Source organism: Yarrowia lipolytica, chromosome 1E, assembly GCF_001761485.1.
Source record: "Yarrowia lipolytica chromosome 1E, complete sequence".
Classification (NCBI taxonomy): domain Eukaryota; kingdom Fungi; phylum Ascomycota; class Dipodascomycetes; order Dipodascales; genus Yarrowia; species Yarrowia lipolytica.
Genome location: NC_090774.1, coordinates 1061457 through 1083384, shown reverse-complemented (window position 1 = coordinate 1083384; position 21928 = coordinate 1061457). Strand labels below are relative to the sequence as shown.

Here is a 21928-nt window from a genome sequence, read left to right as displayed (position 1 = left end):
TGAAACAATCAAGCAATAGTCACTGTCGTAGTCGAATTCGTAGTTCTCAGTCGGAGTAGATCCATCCACTGTTCTCAGGTAGCATCTCGACTCTCGTGACGATCAAGAAGTTCCTCAGCTCACTGTCGGTAGTCACTGACGAGGTTTTGCGGTTGGCAGTGTGTTCATAAGGTGCTCAGGTATCACAGGCAGTTGAAATGCTCAACAGTTCTCAAAGACGTTCCAGATGCTCAGAACCATGGTCGTGAAAGGGTCCATATAGAAATGTCAAACTACACCTCTTCATCCTGGGACCCCAGGCTACACCACCGGGGGACCTTCCTGGTATCATGCAATAACAGCTCATCTCATCCACAGAACGAAGAACACAGCGACATGATATCTCGTATTTGGCATAAACTGCCTAGTGGCACACCCATGTCTCCTCCACTTCTCCCACACACCATTCCACCCCTACAAAACGTAACGTCAAAATCAATGTCATCATCCATGTCACAACAGGTCCTCGGAACCTCTCCCTCCTTCTCTCCTAACCCTTCCCCCCAACCTCCAATATACTCACTCTCGGTATCCGCGTCCAGCACAGATATTAGTAGTTAGTAAAAAGTCCGGGCCGGCCTGACTTGAAAGAGGGTGTGTAGTGTGAGTTCAAGAGTGTGTGGGTCAAAAAGTATCAAGGGATGGGAGAAACAGAAATGAAAAACTAGGTTTAAAACACGACAACAGGAGAACAAGGAGCGTGGGAGAAGTCACAAGGGAAGGGGAAGTGTTAACAGGGCCAAAACTGATGGTACACGAGATGTAAAGGCGGAATCGATATCGGAGCGTGTCAGAGAACAAAATGATATCCTCAACTCCCATATTAGACCTCTTTCACACCCTAAAAAACATAACATGTCCAACTCGTGATTTAAAACATACTAAAAATAGCCGTTGCACTACAAGTAGAAAAACCGAGCAAGTGGCTGCTACAAGTACATCCAGACTCGAATGTCGCAGCCGAAAGAAATGCAGAGGTCAAATGATGCCACGTGATAAAATCGCTCAGTAGGCGTCACGTGACCCCGCCGTGTGCGCACGGATCCCCGAAGTACGGTAGACCTGAAACGACCCTGGCAGCAACCATGCATGCACAGCCTTTAGTGATGATGGTCCACTTTGGGAGTGCGCGTAGAAGCCCTAACCCTAGAAACACTACTCGTAGTGGCATTTACTGGGAGGGTACTGTAGGAGAGTAGGAGCGAGGGCGAGGAGAAAAAAAATGTTGCCCTAACCCCACCCATCATTTGAGTCCTGGAAGCAACCCTAACATCAAAGAGGCGCCACGTAAGCGGATTAGGTCGATCCGCGGGGAGATTGGTTTGATAAGGGTTTGGGTAGAAAATGGAGGTGTTTGCGACAGAAGAGGAAAAGGTGTTCCTCGGTAGTTATCACGTGATTGACCCATTCGTTAGACCAGTCCAATTTTCAATCTCTCATAATCTGTCATATTCAAGCAATAAGGTTTAGTGCTGCAGCCCTGCCACCATGGACATGGATTCTGTGACACGGAAGCTGGAAGTTGCACAAACCGTTTAGCACGACCTCAAGCTGCAAAAGTTGCAAAATGCTGGGATTTCTGGGATGTGAGTGTGAATTATGGAGGTTGGAGTTGTCTGCGGCTAGGGGAATCCACTGTGAAGGGTTGCGAGAGCAATGAAAGGTGGTCTGTTCGCCAACAGCGATAGGGTGTACTTGGTATGAGGTGTGTGTGTGGGTTGAGGTGGAGTTAAGAGTGTTATGGAATTTTTGGGCAGAGCTTTCTTTTGAACGTCAACTGGGTGAAACTTGGTTCGGTCCAGTTTTACATCTGTTCACAGTTCTCTATAGTAGGTTTGGACTACAAGCATTGTTGTCAGATGGGCAGGTAAGAGGGTGTTCGGAGGTCTTGGCTGCTGTGTCCAATTGTCCTTGGTTTACTTGATTTCTGCCAATGATTTTCTGATCTCGGTCCTTGGTGCTTTGTTAGGTGTTCTTCCTGGCATATAGCTGTCAAGGGTTGGTGTTCGGTCTTGCCCAGATCACTATAGAGTGAGAGTGAGGTTCATTCATTGGGAATCTGGCGATGGTTCAAGTGAGATCATGTTACTTGATATCTCTACCTACTTCTAATGGAACCCAACCTATCGTTGACCACATGAACATCACCTACAAAATACAAAATATCGCATGTGACTTCCATCTGTTCCTCCAAGTCTCTACCAGATTGACTGCGAAGCTCCCCTTGGTATACTTGGTATGTTTTGCAGCAATTGGAGGAGTCTCGATGACGGAAAATACTACCTCGAAGAACTTATATCACACGTTCCGCCCCAAGTCCGTGCTAACTCAGTCAAATCCGGCCACTCAGCCAACTACAACATCTCCTCGGAGCCCGCATTTCACGCGGGAGCCTGGGCAGTCCACAACGCCACTCGAAGGACCACAAACGACCCCGTGTCTGTGTTCACCTTTGACAAGAAAAAGTTTGAATCATTCTGCTCGAAAAACGGACTCAAAAACAGCAAGGGAAGTGACGAAATTTATTCGAGACTGCGAAACGAAGCCACCAATCTCGCCAGATTACGACACCCAAACTTCCTGCGGATCGTGGAACCTCTCTACGAGGGAAAGAGCTCCCTCAGCTTTGTCACTGAACGAGTGGAGACCTGTATCCGAGCCAAGGTCGAGGCTGATGCGTCACGTGACTCGAGGTCTACACGTGACCATATACCTCCGGAGTTGTCACCTCTTGTGATTCAGAAGGGTCTTCTGCAAGTCTCTGAGGGTCTCAAGTTTATGCATGAAGACGCCAAGATGGTGCATATGAACCTCAACCTCAACACGGTCTTTGTGGACTCCCTCGGAGACTGGAAGCTCGGAGGATGTGGATACGCATGCGAGGTGGCGGGTTCTGAATCACGTGACTTCTTTATCCCGCAGTTTGACGCTAGGTATCCTCGTTTCGTGCAGATCAATCTGGATTACTCTGCACCTGAGCTGGTTCTCGACAAGAACCTCGATTTTTCGGCCGATGTCTTTTCTCTGGCGTGTCTGGCCATCACTTTGTACAACTTCAAGTCTCCTATTGACTCGAATAACAACTACAACAACTACGAAGAGGACGTCAAGAGCCTAGGTTCTTTTTTGAGAAAGCCCAACAACACCACCAAGATTCCAGCTTCTTTGATTGAGATTCTCCCCAAGCTTTTGACCCGGTACCCCACCGATAGGTACCCTATTCAGGCTATTCTCTCAGCCAACTTCTTCAACTCTTTCCTTCTTAAGTCGTTGAAGTTCATTGACGAATTCTCCGGCAAGACCGATGAAGAGATTGAAGCCTTCATTCCCCAGTTCATCAAAATCATTCCCGAGTTTCCCTTTGAGATTCTCAAGAACAAGATTCTCAAGATTCTGATCTCGTCGCTGAGCCACGTCAGCGAGGCCATCATGGCGTCGCTTCTGCATGTCATCTTTCTCATCTCTGCTCAGCTCTCGTCTCTGGACTTTTGCAAGATTATTCTCCCGATTCTAAGCGACAATGAGAAGTTGCAACAAAACTCAGATGTGCAAAAGGTGGTCCTGGAAGATCTGGACATCTTTTTGAAGAACCTCAACTCCAAGGAGATCGAGAAGACGATTCTGCCTTTCTTCTTTATCATGTTCGACAACGCTGGCGCCCCCGAAGTGCAGGAGAATGCGCTGTTCAAGTGCCAGAAGGATATTCTAGAGAAACTGGACTTTCCCATCATCAAAAACAAGATTTTCCCTAAGATTGGTGAAGTCTTCACCAAAACCACTTCGCTGGGTGTCAAAATTGCTGCTATCAATGCTCTCAAGGAGCTCGTTGTGTCTGGTCTGGATAAACACAGTGTCACAGATAAATTGCTCGGCATGCTTAAGGCAGTCAAGTCTCGAGATCCTCGAGTCATGATGTCCATGTTGTCTCTCTACGAGACTCTTGTCAAGATGCTTGATGTGGATGTCATTGCCAACGAAGTCATTCCAGTGCTGTGGTCCATGGCCGTGGGTCCCAAGTACACCGTGGCTCAGTTTGAGAAGTTCATGACTGTGATCAAACAGTTCTCTACCAAGGTCGAAACTGAGCAGAAGAAGAAGCTGACGAATAACGTCGAAGTGCCCATGGCATCGAGGGAAGACCTCAGTGCGGGTATTGGAGGCATGTCTTCTGGTATCGGAGGTATGACCCTGGAGCCTAGCAAGCCTAATAACGACTTCATGCTAGACGACGGACCCAGCTTTGTCACCCCTGTCCCTGTCGTCACGCCCAAGCCTTCTATTCCCTCTTCGATTCCTGCTCTCCAGGCTCCCAAAAAGCAGAATGACGACTTTGGCAGCTTTGCCAGTGCAAGCACCTCTAATAATAGCTTTGGCAACTTTCAGTCATCTGTAAAGCCTTCTATTCCTCCTCTTCAGGCTCAACCACTGCAACCTCTGCAGCCCCAGCCTCTTCAATCCCAGACTCTGACTGCCAGTAAACCTGCTGCCAACTACAACATTAACACAGGATCTACAGGTGGGGGAATCAACTGGAACAGCGGAAGCTCTGGCGGTACTTCTAACGCTGGCAGCGGTATCAACTGGAACAGTAACAGCAATTCCAATACTGGTTCTAGTATCAACTGGAATACGAACAGCTCCAACTCAAATACTACTTCCAACTGGAACTCCAACCCAATGGGAAACAACAATACCATGGGTAGCATGAACACTGGGGGCATGAACACCATGAACAACATGAACAACATGAACAACAACATGGGCGGCTCTTTGAACTGGAACACAAACAACAACGCAACCACAAACACAAGCTCTGGTAACATGAATTCCAACATCAACTGGAACGCCAGCAGTGCAAACAACAACAACAGTGATAGTCTGTTGTAATCGACAGACAGTGATAGATGTACGATAATGAATAACGAGGATATGACAGAGTGTTCGGGGGAAATATTTTGTGCCACTAGAATTGTTACTTCGTAGACTTGCTCTGGGGCGTTTCTGAGAAGTGTTTGCATAGTACGAGTACATACTGTACTCGCAGTGTCAGCAAGAATGAAGCAGTTGGTAATATTAGGATCTTGAGTGGAAGTCGGCGATGCCAGGGGTATCTCTCTTGTGTTTATGAGCTCTCTCTATTGCTGTATTCTACGTATTTTATGTTTGGAGTGTACCGTAGATATATCATTTGGAAGTGACGGTGTGAGGGTGTGCAATAAACCAATTATGTAGCTTCGAGTATTGTGAATGTTCATGTACCACCAGGACCTTGAAAAGTGGACATTGAGATGTTTTGGGGTTTTTCTTTGAGCTCTTCAAAAACGGTTGACAACTTCTCTTAGTAATTGGACAGCCATACACACCCCTTTTATCACCCATACCCGAAAAATGAAATGTGAATCAAAGATAAGGATACAGTATCACCGAATACCCAGTCAAATGATTCATCGTTATACACATGGGCAATAGTAATAGCCCATCAAATACCTGCTTCCCCTGTTCCATTGTACACTGACATCTCACGCCCACTGTTCGAATGTGCCTTACATTAGTGTGCATGTAGACGCTAACAAATACGACATCCGGCAGAGGTGAATATCGACGAGTGACTAAAGGGGCTTACTCAGTAGATCAAGCACGTTCAGGATGACCCCAGACTCTTTACATGTTCTGCTATCTGTGCTTCTTGACGAGATGTTACGAGATCCTCAACACTCACCGCGACGGACGATATGAACACATTAAACAAGATAGTGCGTCTCCAAAGGGCTTCTTACACCTGTTTCAACACCTCCACGAACTCCGTAGTCCTGGCAGACACATTGTCAGCCCACTACGGACGATCGGAGATGTATATTTTTTCGGAGGAGCTGAAGTGGGCTGAAACTAGAAGACGACCATATAGAAACGATCACAGAGTCATGAAGATTACCATGGTGGATTTAACACCAGTTTGTGTCCCTGGTTTTCATCTGACAAGTTGTCAACATACCAAATGGTCCTCTAGAACTCGTACTACAACCCGTTATCAAAATGCAATCATGTTCACCATATAACATGCGAAGGTTCGGTCTGAGTTTAAGACATTTATTTTTCACCCAGCACAACTGAGATATGACATGAACCATTGCCCCATCTCTTAGTCAGCAGACCTCGAAAAAAACGAAAAAAACACCAAATCTGTAGGGAGGAAACGTAGTCGCGTGTCTACAACAAGTGTTTTGGCTCCCGCGCTCTCCCTAGCTAGTTCACATGGTCCCAAATGTCCACGGGCAAAAATATAAAATATCTCCAAATTTCGAATTTGGCTCTTTTCGTCCCAACGAAACCTGTGGAAAGAAGTGTACGTGTGTATATTTGAGGGTGATCCAGGGTGAATTTAGCGGATTTTTTTGCTTCAAAGTCATCTTTATGACGACCCGATCCGAACCCAAAATTCCAATCCCTTCTAGGACACTGGGAACGTCGATATATAGCCCCATTCCCCGGCCCATAGCTGACTAACTCCCCCACCCAAATAAAGTTTTGGGAGCATCCAAAAAGTCGCCCAAAATCCTTTTTTTACTCCAAGAAGTGCAAGCTCCAATTTCTCATCCACGTCCTTTCTGTGTATACAGCACTCTTTTTTCCCCTAGCAAAGGCATTTTTCGGACACGACACACGAGGCCACGTGATAGATCCACCCGGGCCCCCGAATATTCTTTTTGACAGACTCAAAACCGCACCACGAAAAAGCAAGTCTGACATAAAAACACGACAATACGCAAACAACTGGAAATCAATCCAAACAACTATCTCCAAAGCAGCCGTCCGAGACACTAATACAACGGACCATCCATTCATCTGTCGATAGACGCACCCAAACAGCATTGTATAATAGTGAGTATTCGTTTGAGCAGTATGTGGGGGACTCCAGGTGGAGCAACATCACCGGGGTGATGGAATGTGAGACGGAATGTGGGACATGTGGGACAGTGCGGGATGAGGGAGATTGCTGTGGATACACGAGCTATGTGGGACGATGGAATGACGACAACGTGGCATTACGATGGATGATCACTACATTCATGCCACCGTATGTGTATGATCTATGGGATATGTCGTGGTGATGTGTTGTGTGGGTGGTGTGATCCAGATCAGGCACAGATCAAAACAGTCATACATAAACCCGTTGGCAATGGTGGACGACACTAACGGTGATGACGACGACCATGGTGGTTCGCCGCGATGGTGATTTGCTAGGTTGGTGGGCTTCGTGATGTGTCAGTGTGGAGGCTCGTCTTGTTGTAAGCGACCTATGGGCAAATATGTCTTCATCAATCTTCACCAGTGGTTATGTCATTAAGGTATCATCACCATGAGAGCTGGCCAGTCATGGCTATCGTTATTATTACCGTTTTCATCGTCTACTGTCGTTGGCTATCGTTGCTTTCCACTTACAGATCTCTCAGTTGCGCCAGGTGCATTTTGGATTAGTCACACATAATAGACGAAGCAAATCAGGCACGCACAAATGAGTGAATCAATAATGTGATGGATTCATGATATCGAATGATGATCAATGATTGTTTGAGTTGCTACTTTCTTGCCTTGTCGGCATGTCGATGCCTGTCGAAACTGACCCAACAGCTCCACCACACAGTCTCATCTGGACGATATGTCGACTCATGAGGATGGCTGATGATTGAAAGCCACCGATATTGCTTTCCCATTATATCTTGAATGTGTCCAATTCCATCATCACACATACCCCAATGTTTTTGCCAGCACATACCCTCCTTCTCTAAACCGAAATGCGTCTAACTCAGTGAACTCACAACCCTATCAACAACAGGGCTACCCCCCAATGATGTATCACCCCAACGGATACATGCCCGTCCCCCCCTACTATGGGGGATTCAACCAGGCGCCCTTCATGCACTACTATCCAGATGGGCAGATGCACCAGATGATGGGCCACCAGTCACAGCCGCAAGCTGGCCAACCGCCACAGCCCGGCCAAGGACCGCTTCCACACATGATGCAGCCACCGCCGCCACACGACTTTGAACAGCAACAGCATCAGCAGCATCAGCAGCATCAGCAACATCAGCAGAACCAGGCAAGGAAACCGAAATCATTTAGTTTCAACGTTGGTGCTGCGGCATTCACTCCAGGCGGAGCTGGCAGTGGAGGAGGTGGAGGAGGAGCACCTGCGGGCCCCCAAGCATTTGTCCCCGGTGCAGCAGCACCTTTCAACCCCGGCGGCGCTTCCTTTAGCCCTGCAGCAACGGCTCCATTCACACCTGGCGCACCGTCGTTCACTCCGAACGCCCCCGCTGCCGCTGCTGCCCCCGCAGGCATGCCTTCCACCACTCCCACATACGCTGTGAACTCTTCGTCCGCTCCTTCCTACTATAACGCCAACGATACCCCGATCGAGTCGATTTTCCAGCTTATCAAGGACAACAACCGGTTGCCACAGCTTCCCGTGCTCATTGGAGGTCGGTTTGAAGTCCGTCCTCTTGGAGGTGCCTCCAAGCTTCGTCTATCAAAGCCTGTGTCGTTTGCCACCTCTCGCCTGGTCGATGTGCGAGGCGAGGACTTCAGTGTGCAAATTGGAGATACCATCTGCGATAGCGCAGACCTGGTGGTGGAGAAATACGAGCCTGTGGTTGCCCAGAAGTTTCAGACAAAGGTGGAGGTCAAGGATGAGGCTCCTGTCGCTGCTGCCAAGCCCACAAAGAGCAGCTGGGCGGCCGCAGCATCCAAGGCTGTTCCCAAGGTTGAGAAGAAGGACGCCAAGGAGGCCCAGGAGGGCGAGTCCAGTGCAGTTGCCAACGGCGATGCTACTACAGAGGACTCTGCCGAATCCGACTCTCCCACTGCCTCGCCCGCTCCTCCTGCCACTCTTGGCTCCATCATCGCTGCTGTCAAGGCCCATTCCTACGACTCTGAACTCTTTGATTCTTCCACTTCTACCAACCACCACAGCTTGTTGACTGCTCGACCTCGAGGTATTGTTAACAACGGCAACGTGTGTTTCATGAACTCTATTCTGCAGATTCTCGTCCACTGTCTACCCTTTTCTCGACTGATTGATTTGATTCGAGAAAAGGTGCCCCGGTCTCTTGACGGCGATTCTCCTCTGACTGAGGCTGTGGTTGATTTCCTTGACGACTACAAGCGAGGCGCCGTTAACGGAGTAAACGGTGGATCCACTCCTGCCACTTCCAAGCTGCCCGATATCACCATTGACTCCTTTTACAAGAGCATTGTCAGCGTGCCCCGGTTCAGCCATTTCCAGCGAGGCAAGCAGGAGGATGCTGAGGAGTTCCTTGGATACCTGCTTGACGGCCTGCATGAGGAGTTCGTAGCTGTGATTGGAGCCAGGGAGGAGGCTGCTGCTAAAGAGGAGGGTGCTACCGGCAGCGCTGAATGGACACAGGTGGGAGCCAAGAAGAACTCGACGACCCGATCGCCTCAGTTCCCCTGGTCGCCCGTGTCAGACATTTTCGGCGGCAAGTTTGAATCCAACCTCGATGTGCCCCGTCAGTCCGTCTCCAAGGTGCTGGAGCCCTTCCATGTTATCCATCTAGATGTGGAGAATCCCAACATTACTTCCGTGGAGTCCGGTTTCAAGGCTCTGTCTGCCAAAGAGCAGGTGGAGACGTTCGGAGAGGGTGGAAGACCCATCACGGGTGCTAGCAAGCAGACGTTACTGGAAGAACTACCCCGAATCCTTGTGGTGCAGCTCAAGCGGTTCACGTATTGCGGTGATGACCTGATGGATCTGCAGGTGCGAAAGATCAACAAGAAGATTTCGTACGGCGCGGACCTGTCTGTCCCCATGGAGTCGCTGTCTCTCAAGGCTAAGCAGCAGTTCCGAGCCTCGGGAGGCAAGTCCAACCAGTACAACCTCGTGGGTGTTGTTTTCCACCACGGAACCAGCACTACCACCGGTCACTACACTGTTAACGTGCTCGTGGGCGGTACCAAGTGGTACCGAATCGATGATGTGAAGATCGAGGCCATTCGAAACGAAAATTGGTACGCCAAGGAAGAGGATGGCAAGGACGACAAGACCGCATACCTGCTGATCTACCAGAGAGTTTAGACCTCCAGCGCAACCTCAGGATCCGATAGTTGGTTTCTCAGGTTGTTCTGCCAGTGATGAAAACTTCACAGGCTTAGTTGGTGGTGTGTGGTCCAGTGGGTGGTGTTACGCTTCTCGTTGGGCCGCTTGCCACATACCAACGTGGTGCGTGGATCTGACCACGAAAGCAGGTCCATACTGAAACTGATCGAGCTGCCTTGCCAGCTGCTGAGTCCGTCGTGTAGACGACGAGGAGAGGGAGACAATGTTTTCTGACTCGCCATGGAAGAGCCCTCCGCCGGGCTGCTTGCCAAATGTCAGCCCCAAAATAGCTGTATTTCTTAGACATTTATAGCTGAATGACTTGTATACATACTGGTAGGTGTAGGTAGACGCGACGTTTGGGTGCAAGTACTAGTAGCCATTGGTATGCTCATTGATATTGATTACTTGTTGTTGCTCACACACTCGTACAAGTACAAGTATAGTACTGTTGTGGTAGTACGAGTCTCACAGGGTTCTTCTCATGGAGCTCTCGGGTTCTGGAATGAAGGTCGAGACATACTGTAATGACTACACGGCAAGGCAACTGCCGTAGGGAATGACGTTCATTTTCGTATGTATTTACAAGTAGTATTTCTCCCTATTGACTTTGTTGCCATGCTACTACTGCAAATCCGTATAATGATCAACTATTATCAAATTCGAGCTGCTTTACCGACTGCCTTGCATCGATGATATCCCATAAATCTCGTACAGTACCTATACTGAGTAATTACGTCTCAAGTATAAAGGTCAACAAAAATAGTCATTTAGTTAACCTCAGCAATATTGGCTAACTTTAAAAATATTTCCTCCCACCGAAATTCGTTTACCCTACCTCATGCATGTTCATGCAGGTCACTTTCTCCGACATCATAACTTGTACACACCACACGTCATGAAAGGATACAACACTCGATCGTCGTCGCGCCGAGCCCAAGACAAGCCCGTAGGTCTGTATCCTGGTCTCAACGACCTCACTGATGCTCTGGAAGCCTTACCGCTCGAGACTGTGCGGCATTTCACTCTTCTGCGAGAAATCGACGCGAAATGTACCACGACTACTCCTCTTGTGGCGGATCTGATAGCCAAGTTTCTGGCTATTCCACCGGCGGCCAAGGACGACCCCGAGTGCGCGAAGAAAACGGAAGAACGGGAAAACATGCTGCTGGAGATTCGGGGTTTGATTCGAGAGCTCATGCCCTGTTTGGAGGAGAAAATGCACGTGGCTGGGGTGGCGGCCGAAGCGGTGGCACGACACATTTCGCGTATTGATGCCGATTATGAGCTAATCACTTCACGTGAGATCCCCCAGGTGATTCAGTACGGAGAGCCTGACCATCCTGCCATCATTGTGGATGTCAAGCCCTCTGTGGCCGAGCGAAGCGCACAGAGCCAGCGAAGCGAGTCGCGGCGGGAAGCCATTGCTGCGAAGAAGGCTGCCGCTGCTGCTGCCGCCGAGAAAAGCGGTAATGGAGGACGAAGAGGCACTCCCAGCAAGGAGGGAGGCAAGGACAGTGGAAAGGAGACTGGCGGCAAGAAGGCGGCAGCCACTAACGGCGCAGCTGCCGTGGGAGCCGGAGCCAAAAAGAATGGCGAGAAACGAACCGCTACCTCTGCTTCAGTGTCCGATACCGTGGCTTCTTCTGCCGCTGCTGCTGGAGCCAAGAAACGGAAGACTGCTGCCAAGGCTTCTCCTGCTCCTGGAAACAGAAAATCGCCTCCATCGTCAGACGACACACCCGCAGCTTCGGCTACCAGATCTGCTCGTTTGGTTAACAAATCGAGAAAGGGGCAGGAGGCTGCTGAGTCTGCCAAGGCCGCGGAGGAAGAGGAGGACGACGGAGAACCGGTCTACTGTTACTGTGAACAGGTGTCCTACGGAGAAATGGTGGCCTGTGATGGTCCCCAGTGCACCCGGGAGTGGTTCCATTTGCCTTGTTTGGGCCTCAGCTCGCCCCCCAAGGGTAACTGGTACTGTGATGAGTGCAAACAGGGTAGAAAGAGGTAGAGAGACAGACTCGGAAAGTCGTTCGTTGTTATTAGTGGGTGTGGATTCAACATCGGCTTTCGGATCTTGTGGTCATGAGAGCAGATATTCAGCGTGCGTGCCCATGCCTGGATGGGCTGCTCCACTTCTTAAGCTCCAATTGAGTGCCGAGACCGAGCCAGCCAGGATTCGAAGCCCTAGATATGATTCCAAGTCATCCGGGCATCTCCAAACATCTATCCTCTCAGTTATTTATTACGGCCCATTAATGCTTGGCCCGACACCGGTGTGCAAGGCTCGTGAGTGACTTCAGTCACACGTATTTAATGTATCTGTTTATTGTATTTTTAGTAGGAGGAGGCTGTAGCCAACAGGAGATGCGATGTCGAGACTTGAGACTTGAGATGGCGCACATTGAAGAACTGTGTTTACACGAAAAAGAGATTCAAGCAGCGGAATTCAAGAACGTGAGTTCTAATACCGGTACTTGTACTCATACCACAAGAAACATTGGTCAATTTGAGCAAGACAGGAACGAGTCCAAGTTGGGTATTTATTTGCGGTGCGTTTGAATTCCAAAATACTGGAACATTTTTTTATTTTTTTTACAATACATACGAGACAGTTGAGACATACGGCGAATATCAAGTATTATAGTTGAGTATTTCCTCAAGCTAACTAAAAGCGGACCTCTCACATCTAAACACTCTCCATTTGCTTGCAGTACCACTTCCAAAGGAACGAGGATTATGAGCGTGTTGTATAAAAAACATTGAGATAAGTAATTGTCAAATATAGTGAATAAAATACAATACACTCCACATTATCGAATTTGACGAGAACAGTGGTACATCCAGAAGTGATTTCAGCGGAAACTTAGTCAATGGACGTTCAACAAGAGGAAGAGTGATAGAAGAGACTCCATCATATCTGGATGTGATTGTTTCGGCAAGAAAAGCATCTATTTTGTGATTTTTTCCCCTTTTTTATATATATAATTGCTACACATTGCGATATTTGACACCCTCAATAGCTCCAAGCGCAACCAGTTCACGTGCGGCAACCTGGCCGAGTGGTCTAAGGCGCCAGGTTCAGGTGACTGAATCAATATCCTGGTCTCTTCGGAGGCGAGAGTTCGAATCTCTCGGTTGTCAGCAATGAACATAAGAGTTCTTTTTTGCCTCCTTCCATGAAAGGTATTATTGATGGTAAGTCACGGCGCATGCATGCTTGATGGAGACATCAACTAATATGGTAAGTATATATTTTATAATACCACTAAATCTGGTTGAGCGAGTAAATTTTTAGTGAATTGTTAGTAGAGTTTATTGTATAAAAATATATATCTAAACGGTGCCATTATCACCAAAGAACCAACAATAAAGAGAAAGAAAGCAAAATTTTCAGAGATAAGCCCCAGCGTTGTTTTCTACAAGTACTGTAGTACAAGTACGCGTACTCTTTCCGGTAAACGGAGTGGCTTTATTTGGCTAGTTAGATACTTCAAGTATCGTGAACTCAGTCTGCGTTCCATCGTAGCTCATCGTATAACTCTTTCAAGAACAGAGGAATTGACCAGAGAGACACGACGAATATTGTCAAGGTACCAAGTCATCAAGAAGACGTGTCAATTATGAAGGAGGAAAGTCTAGGACTGACTGGAAGAGCCCGAATGGAACACTCTGTTTCCGACCACTCTTCAATACTCGACATACACTTTGCATGCTCTACAGCTTGGTGATCTTCAAGTATGCCTGACACATGAGTTACAGCAGGTACTGTACCTACACTAGCCCGAATTACAAGTTGAAACAGATCCGCACATCTCTCGTTTCATCTTTAGCCACCACCATAACCAGACCTAGATATCAGCTGCGATCTGTGTACTTGTATCGAGTCTAAAGGAGCACCCGAATATGCGTTGGTGTTCATACACAGCTATTTAAGACAGGTGTGTAACCAAGTGTCCATCTTGTACTCATACTGGTATACGATAAGCCGGATCGACACTACCAGTAGTAGCATCTATAAGTCATACTCGGATCTCTCTCATTCTCCGTGTCTTCGACGACTGTTTTCAAAAAGCATCTACATTTCTCCATCAGAGTCACACTACGGGTATGTACAGTATGTACTTGTACATTACCGCGATGCAAAAAGTAATGTTTCCGTATAGTTGCTTTTTGTTAATGTCGAGCGCGCAGACGATGAAAAAAGCAACTGCTGCGAGACAGGTTGAAACGGGTCCGAAATGGGATGTATCTGTGGATATCACACATGTGGAATCATAGGCCCCTGGAGAAAAAGCTCACTACTACGCTACAGTACAGTACAGTAGTCTCAAGCCTGCTCGCGTGACTATACCGTAGTAGCACTACTTGTAGACATTCCTATCAACGTACTCATTGACAGCTCTCAGTATTGCATGTCATACGCACAAGACGAAGCCATCGCGGCTAAGGTCTGGTCTGAGGTCGAGCAGGTGAGGCCGAAGCGGATACGACGATGTCAAACTATGCACTGGTGCGTTTAGACATAAATAGGGGTTAGCAGGGTCGACAGGGTCTGGGGGCCGTGTGCTCGTTTCCGGGAAACGAGGAGGAGAAGGTCAAAAACAAACACTCGTTCCATGGCCAGCCCTCTGTCTGTTGGTTGCAGGGCAAAACGTCCCATTGCTGATCATCGCGGCTAATCGGAGATGTTGGTAAGCTAAGCGAGATCTGACTCAAAAGCTCAGTTAGGGAGATGGGGATGATTGCGGAGTCCAGTGTAATCAAGTCAGATTGAAGGAGCAGGAGTAGATGCCGCTTATGGGGTATGTCTGGAGTGTGCGAGTGTGCGTCAGAAAAACTGTTATGTAGAGTAAGTTCCCTAAGATTCGAAGGGTGAAGTGTCGCAATAAATGTCCGCATGGTAGACACGGCAGTCTATCGATATTTGGTCAATAGATGATGGTCAATTGGATAGATTCTGTCTCAATATAAGAAGAAAGATGTCGGTGAGGTCGAAAGCCATGAGACTGACTCTTGGCTGTATGTAGTACAGGAACCAATACATGATCTTGACTACGATGAAGTATGAGTAAAAGTATTGTACAATTACGAGTAGTCGATCATGAGTCCGAATACTTGCAGAATCCAAAGAATAACGTCTAAAAGAGGATGACGAATTACAATTGTGGGTAGAGCTTCCCATCCATATGGAGCAGAACGACAGAACGAGATATATAGACAGCTATTACATGATTTGTAGATCACAGTCGGATAAAAAGTCTCCATTCATGGCGTCACCCACTCACTCCCTCTCTAGACGCTCAATCTCCTGACCTCCTGCCCTACCAATACTCTTCCACTCGTCTTAACAATATCATTTGAATTTACTTGAATCAATTTCCAATTACTACTAAATATTTAAAGTTATATATCTAAACCGCTAATATTATAAGTAATCCTAATTAAACATACAAATAACACCTCCCCATATCAATACAGCACCCTCCAAAACCCTGATAAAAAGCATGGAACTCGCCGAATCTCCATCCAAAATGTTATAGGACCCTACCTGCATCGATGGTGCCACGCACATCGCTCAGAAATCAATATTACAGCACTTCTAGAACAGAGGATTCTGCCGAGGTGAAAAATAGCGAACGCGCGTTCCTGACGAGATACCTGAAAACAACTTCAGAGCCTTCTGAAGACAAAATAGGCATTGTAAAAGAGAAAATAAACTCATTAAGAGACTTGCTCGAGAATCAAACAGGTCACGTTACCCCCTGCCGTTCTGGAGACGTCTCAATCTTCCCCACTCTCTCCACATTTTAGCTTCAAGACCGTTATACGAATTGAACCTTAGATTTTTCAATATACGGCTAATCACCCCGAAACGAGATGCATACAGACACATTACAATGGCTCAGCAGAACGGCAATGCTGACCCTTGGATTCATTACAACAAACCTTTCTTGGTATCATTGTTTTCGTGTTGACATGGCAAAGATAGTGGTAGAGGTTAATTTGCTTTCAGAGCAATGCCGCGAGAACTACAGTGGTCAAAAGAGAGTCAGCGCTGTTGGAGACGCGTTCAGATCAGTGTAGCAAAAGTGGATAATTTGTGAAGATTTTGAGGTAGTAAATGAGTCAACGTCATGAGATTGACTATTCTGTTTTCTTTACTATTGTTCGATGTGAAAAAAACTGGATGTATTGGAATGATGTTGGCGACTACAAGTTGCTTGTGTAAACACACCGGAGAGCCAGATGATGTCACCTGAACGAAAACTTGTACGCCTTAAACTAGACGACCACGTGACTTCCCGATTTCGAAGGTCACGTGACGTGACGTGACGTATTTCCCTGGCTCTGTTCAACGGCCTATCAAACCCAATGGCAGGTGTGCATGTTTATGCATAAAATTTATCTCAATAGGGGTAATCAGAGATTGTATTTGTGGGGTTAGAAGTTATGTGGTAGCGGAATTATTTATCGCATTGTGATCCATGGAAGCCGCAGATCACAAATGTATTTTCAGATTTTCAAAATGGTGACAATTGAGCGACTTAGTCTCCGTTATCTTCATATATACTGAATGCGAAAATGGCGTGAGAACGAGCCGTTTGAAAAAGAAAGGAATAAGACCTGAAAAAGTACCGACAGAGACACAAACAAGCAATTTGAAGGTGGCCAGAAAGGCTTCAGACGGGAGGGGGAAATGGTTATTGTTGTTGTTGCTGTTATTACTCAAGAGTATTGTGCCCTTCTTATCCATTGTTCCCGGGGTTAATGTTATGTATGTCTGCTCAAGGCTTGATATTACTGTGGGGCTTTGTGCCTGTATCTGTACAAGTATGTACGAGTATCGGTATCTGTGCTCGTAAATCGATTGCCGGTAATACAACCTAGATGGCATTGTTTGAGAGCAACGCATTGATTGGCTTATCTGAAAGAGATAAGAGATATTTTCTGGACTGTATGCGCCATGGTATGAACGGTGCAGCATGAGACGAAAGTTATTTTTGAGAGGTGTTGGGTTGTGGAAAGGTATGGGGAGTTGACGGTACTGTAGATTAGAAGTGAGGGATACTGAGTCCAAAGCACTTTTCTAATAACTATGGCGGTACACCTGATACAAGTGTCTTGGAGTCTACTTGGTATGGGATCAAGCATATGGTGGTACCCACACAGCATGTACCAGTTCTCGTACATGCGCTCTAAAAGAAGGCAGGGCTACCGTAGTATGTTAGTCAACATCCACTGCCCGATATTATTCATGGCTTGATGGTCAATGGAGACTCTCGTATTCTCTCTCTGTTTGCTTGTTTCATCTCTAGGTACAAGGACAGTAAGAACTGCAGACCTGTGAGAATGTCTTGGGTCTGGTCTGCAAATCTCGCAGAGTGCGTATATTGGACTGTAGGGACCTGGTGTGCAGAGATTAAGCAAATATCCGGAATGTCAATGTGAGGAAAGGAGAATACGACAAGGAAGCTGGTTGTGGGGTTTGAATACTGTGGGGGGGTTGGATGGGAACATCTAGGACCAAACTTGATTAATTTGTTTATTGCGTAATATCCAGGTGGCTGAGATACGATCTGGTAGATATCTTGTTACTGCAATGACATGAGGGTCGTTTCTAGGGTCTAGGAGTGTACATTTCTTCTGTTATAGGCCATAGTGATAGTTCAAGAGAGATAGTTATACAGTAGATTCCAACCATAATACTTCAAGTGGCTTTATCTTGTCAACAATTGCGTAAGTAAATTTCCAACCTCCACTACGATGCACACCGCTAATATACCAGCGACAGACATATATTATTCTTGGACAAAGACCACCTCAACCACGTGGTCATTACAAGGACAACAGAAATGATCCTCTCCCTCACTTCTATCTCTGCACCCTCACAAACGAGGCCACCCCTGCGTTTCAGTTGCACATCTCTGTCCTCTACGGCACCCTGTATTGACCCCGCCAACCATATGATGACGCAACAGCGAGTAACGAGACCCTGGTTATGAGCACGGTCATAGCGACAGACTAGTTTTAGCGCAGCAAGGGTCTTGCAAGCAGCCCCCCAAACGGCACCAATGTTTGTTCAAGTGCTCATATTCTGCTAGGGCAACCATGCTGTTATTTTCACCACCAACACAACGCAATTCTTCAGAAGAAACTCCCACACTACGAGATGGCTCATGTAACGCGCCGCTGGTATGTTGCGGCAGTTTTTTTCTTTCTTTTTTTTTCTCCGTCTGTTTACACTCAGGTGGAGAAGCTAGTGAGCGAGGCTATCTGAAAACTAGTTTGGTCTACTCATGGCAAGACGAGTAGAAGCAATGTCTTCTTGATGTAATCACCGAGTGCTACTCCACTAATGAGTAAACATGCCCGATTCTCAAGATGAGCTCTCAGACCTGACTTTCCAGTTCACGACGGTCTCTATCTCTATAATATCGCACATGCCCGTTCAAAGCAAAAGTTCACGCGCACTAACACTCCAAAGCACGCTAAAATCGGGGTCCGATGGCGTTAGTGCAACTTTCAACGTCTGTTAACCGAAGACATAAACGGTCGGGATGATTGCCATGAGATATTTTTTGGCATTTCGCAGATATATACATTGCGTGCGATTCTTGGTTCCGATGCTCTTCATTTTGCTCACTAGACGTCGTTTCGAGCAGACGATCACCCATGGCCTGGTATGTCTTCGTTATTTCGGTTGTCACAGCTGAAAGACTACCCAAACAACTCAGAAAGGAACAGCTGCTTTGTTATTTTCATCTCACAACGCCGTTCATTAGCCGTATCCATAGCTCGGAGTGGAAAATGGCTACAAGTAGTAACCCTTCCATGGACGGATAAACAAACACCAGTGCAAGGATCAATTTACACGTGCTGGAACATACGCGGCTAACCCGACGCGATTATTCATTCGGAAAAAGAAAATAAAATCCTACCCAAAGCCAACATCCAACATGCTTACTCCGCCGTTGAACGATCGGCCATAACCCGTAACAGACCGACGATCAAACAAGAGAGCAATCCATCGCGTGATGATAGTGGGAGTTAAACGGGGTACTAACATACTACAGTCAATGGTCAGATTGATCAAACAAGAGGCAAGAAGCGAATGCCACATCCTCTTCCACCACTCCAGCCGGATCTTTAACGCCGATCAGGAACATTTTCCGCCGCCGTTGAACTTTGTCGTGTTCTGGGAACGAGGGCCGCGGTGTTTGTGGAAGTTACAGAAACAAAAAAAACGGTATCTTCGTGACCAAAAGGGCTAGCTGATTCAAACGATGCAATTATCATTCGCAATGTAGAACTTCTTTACCTGGTATTTCTCCGGTGCATCAACACGACCCTACCTTACAGCTAAACTCATCTCGACGCACGTCCTCCACCCGGAAACACCGCAACTATTCCACTCCGACATTTTATTTCGTCCGGCCATGCGCTTTAGTCTGCAATTGAATTTCCGTAATGCCCTTATCCAGCCCTCAAGTGGTCATGTGCACTGCCCGGCGAAACACACTTGTTAAGGCAGGATCACCGTTTTCCAAACCGTTACCAATTAACGGAAACGACGGAGTAACGGAGATGAACGAGAGGTGAAACTCGTTGAAAGGGTAAGTACACGGAGTATTAAATGCTTGCGGATGATTTGGAGTGGTTGCGGTGTTCTGGTATCCATTTACGTGAGCTACGAATGATGAACAGTGTCTCCATGGTCGAGATATATTAGAAGTATCAGGAGATAACGAATCTGTCAGTCTAGATACTTGAAACAAATTCACATGTTAGTATACACATGGATAAGATGACTTCTACTTGCTGTATCTAGCACAGAACAATGAACATAGACCTCAAACTGGTGGTTAAAGATTACCAAGTAGTTCTTGAACATCAACTATAAGTATAATAACTCTGGAACCATCTGATCGTATACGGCGACTCCTGTTCATACTGATAGTGAGAGAGAATTTGCCGTGCTTATAAACACAGGGGATACAAGTACAGTCCTACAGTGCACTCGTTCTGTATTTCCCTCTGTGGTCGATTAGTCGTGCCACTTTTCGGCATACCAATCAATAATGCCACAACAATAACATCGCCGGCTTCTCCCTAAGCCTGGCAATAAGTCCGTGTATCTACAATTGGTGTTTAGAAGACAGCTCGTACTCCCTGTCTGTATGCCCTCTGCAGAATGATGGTAAAGGAGCCATTATATAAGCTGGGAAGAAGAAACATCACTCAAGCAGCAGGTTAATGACAGCTGGGTTATGTTATGTACTCGACATATTTTGTATCCAAATTCTCTATCAGATCCTGTAAGCACTTTCAGAAACGATGGGACTCCTTCTCTTTAACCCCGCTTAGCTCCGAGAATCTGTAAGTTCAGAAACCTACTTAGACAGCTGGAACGGCTTCAATGTGGTGGTATGCAGATATGAAGCAATCACTGTACTGTACCTACAGACACACTAACCACTTTTATAAGCGACAGGACCCATTGTTCTGATGGCTCCAAAGATGACAAGTCGCTGAGACGGTAAATACGCTCTTTTCACTCACAAACATCTCAATGTTTCACGTGACTAGTTTTGCGGGACTTGTTTTTGCCAAGAATAGGCCCGCATCAATATTCAAGGGGGTCAGGGGGGAGCCTGTTTGTATGGCATTTTAGTGCAACTTTTAGCTTGATAGATGTATACTATACTGAAAGGTCAGTACATGTTGGATAGTAACATAGGAGGGGATAACTGAAAGCTCTTCTCACCGTGACAATTGACCTGTTTTGAAGGGTGGTAGTGAGAATCCCACTTCCTTGATTTCTAATTGATGCTTTACATATGGCCTTAACTGTCTTCAATTAGCTCCCCCCATTGTGTCTTTGTTTTGATAGGAAAATGCCAATCTTAACTAACTATAATAATAACAGAATGGACAACACTACAGTCGATATATCTAGCCATAAGGGACACTATCGGATGCAAAAACGCCATATTATAGCTTCGGCAGCTAATAAAAATATGTCCCCACAAATATTGCGCATATTTGAGCGAGTTTCACCTCGCGGCCTGACCAAACCTGGACTAGATTGACGCCTGACAGCGAGCGAAAATGTCAGTTTGAGCTTCGTAATGTGGTGTGACCCGTAGTGGGGAATGACAGTCAAAAGTACACAATGGATTTCAACGTGGCTGGAAGTCTGTACTTGTAACAACTTGTCATAAGTGGTTTCTTTTTTGTGGGTAAATTTTGGCCAATTCTGGACGGGTTTACTTTTCCTGCAAAATAAATGGTTCCCCTTATAGGGTTGTGAAAAGTGTCCGTATGGGGAAGGACGATATGTACTACTCGAGCTGCGGACGGTCTAAGTGGGTAGTCTGTTTCTCGATCTGGCCATGTCTCTGATTGTAACATCACATCTGTGTCTACAGTACATACGGTACAGTATGTACTTGTGGGGTGCTCTGTCCAACTTGCAACTCTGGTGTGTCAAAGGCCGTATTATCACCTGTCAGCACCTACCTGATAATGAAGTTGATATATAATGGAATTAGCGGGGAATGTTGTCCGTTTCCAGCAGTTTCTCAATCTGATCGTGTTAGATCTGGACCGATCAAGCCTCAGAGATGGTATAACAAAATCAGGCCATTCGCGAGGAATGTGAGAGTGCTCTGGAGATGTATGAGATGACGTAAGAGAGGTGAAAGAGATGCAGGGAGTTGTTTGAAGTCATGTAGGTGTAAGTTGAAGCCGGTTTATGTATTCTCAAAT

The 21928-nt window shown here is 46.7% G+C and overlaps 4 protein-coding genes and 1 non-coding gene across 5 annotated transcripts; 4 read left to right on the top strand and 1 right to left on the bottom strand.

The window, feature by feature from the left end:
* Nucleotides 1-2277: 2277 nt before the first annotated feature.
* Nucleotides 2278-4926, top strand: YALI1_E10811g (uncharacterized protein; the record flags this gene model as incomplete). Its single annotated transcript, XM_066094411.2, has 1 exon — nt 2278-4926. The coding sequence occupies one exon, from the start codon at nt 2278-2280 to the stop codon at nt 4924-4926; it is 2649 nt and encodes an 882-aa protein (XP_065950483.2).
* A 2959-nt stretch (nt 4927-7885) lies between these two features.
* YALI1_E10755g (uncharacterized protein) lies at nt 7886-10135 on the top strand (the record flags this gene model as incomplete). The annotated part of the gene is made up of 1 exon (XM_503707.3): nt 7886-10135. One exon carries the CDS (start codon nt 7886-7888, stop codon nt 10133-10135), a length of 2250 nt encoding a protein of 749 aa, XP_503707.3.
* A 919-nt stretch (nt 10136-11054) lies between these two features.
* On the top strand, nt 11055-12453 carry YALI1_E10712g (uncharacterized protein; the record flags this gene model as incomplete). Its single annotated transcript, XM_503706.2, has 2 exons — nt 11055-12142; nt 12186-12453. 2 exons carry the CDS (start codon nt 11055-11057, stop codon nt 12451-12453), a joined length of 1356 nt encoding a protein of 451 aa, XP_503706.2.
* Nucleotides 12454-13204: 751 nt separating this feature from the next.
* Nucleotides 13205-13300, top strand: YALI1_E10702r. The gene has a single exon. It is a non-coding gene; the product is annotated as a tRNA-Leu (tRNA).
* A 3358-nt stretch (nt 13301-16658) lies between these two features.
* On the bottom strand, nt 16659-17144 carry YALI1_E10662g (uncharacterized protein; the record flags this gene model as incomplete). The annotated part of the gene is made up of 1 exon (XM_068282940.1): nt 16659-17144. The coding sequence occupies one exon, from the start codon at nt 17142-17144 to the stop codon at nt 16659-16661; it is 486 nt and encodes a 161-aa protein (XP_068139041.1).
* Nucleotides 17145-21928: the final 4784 nt, after the last annotated feature.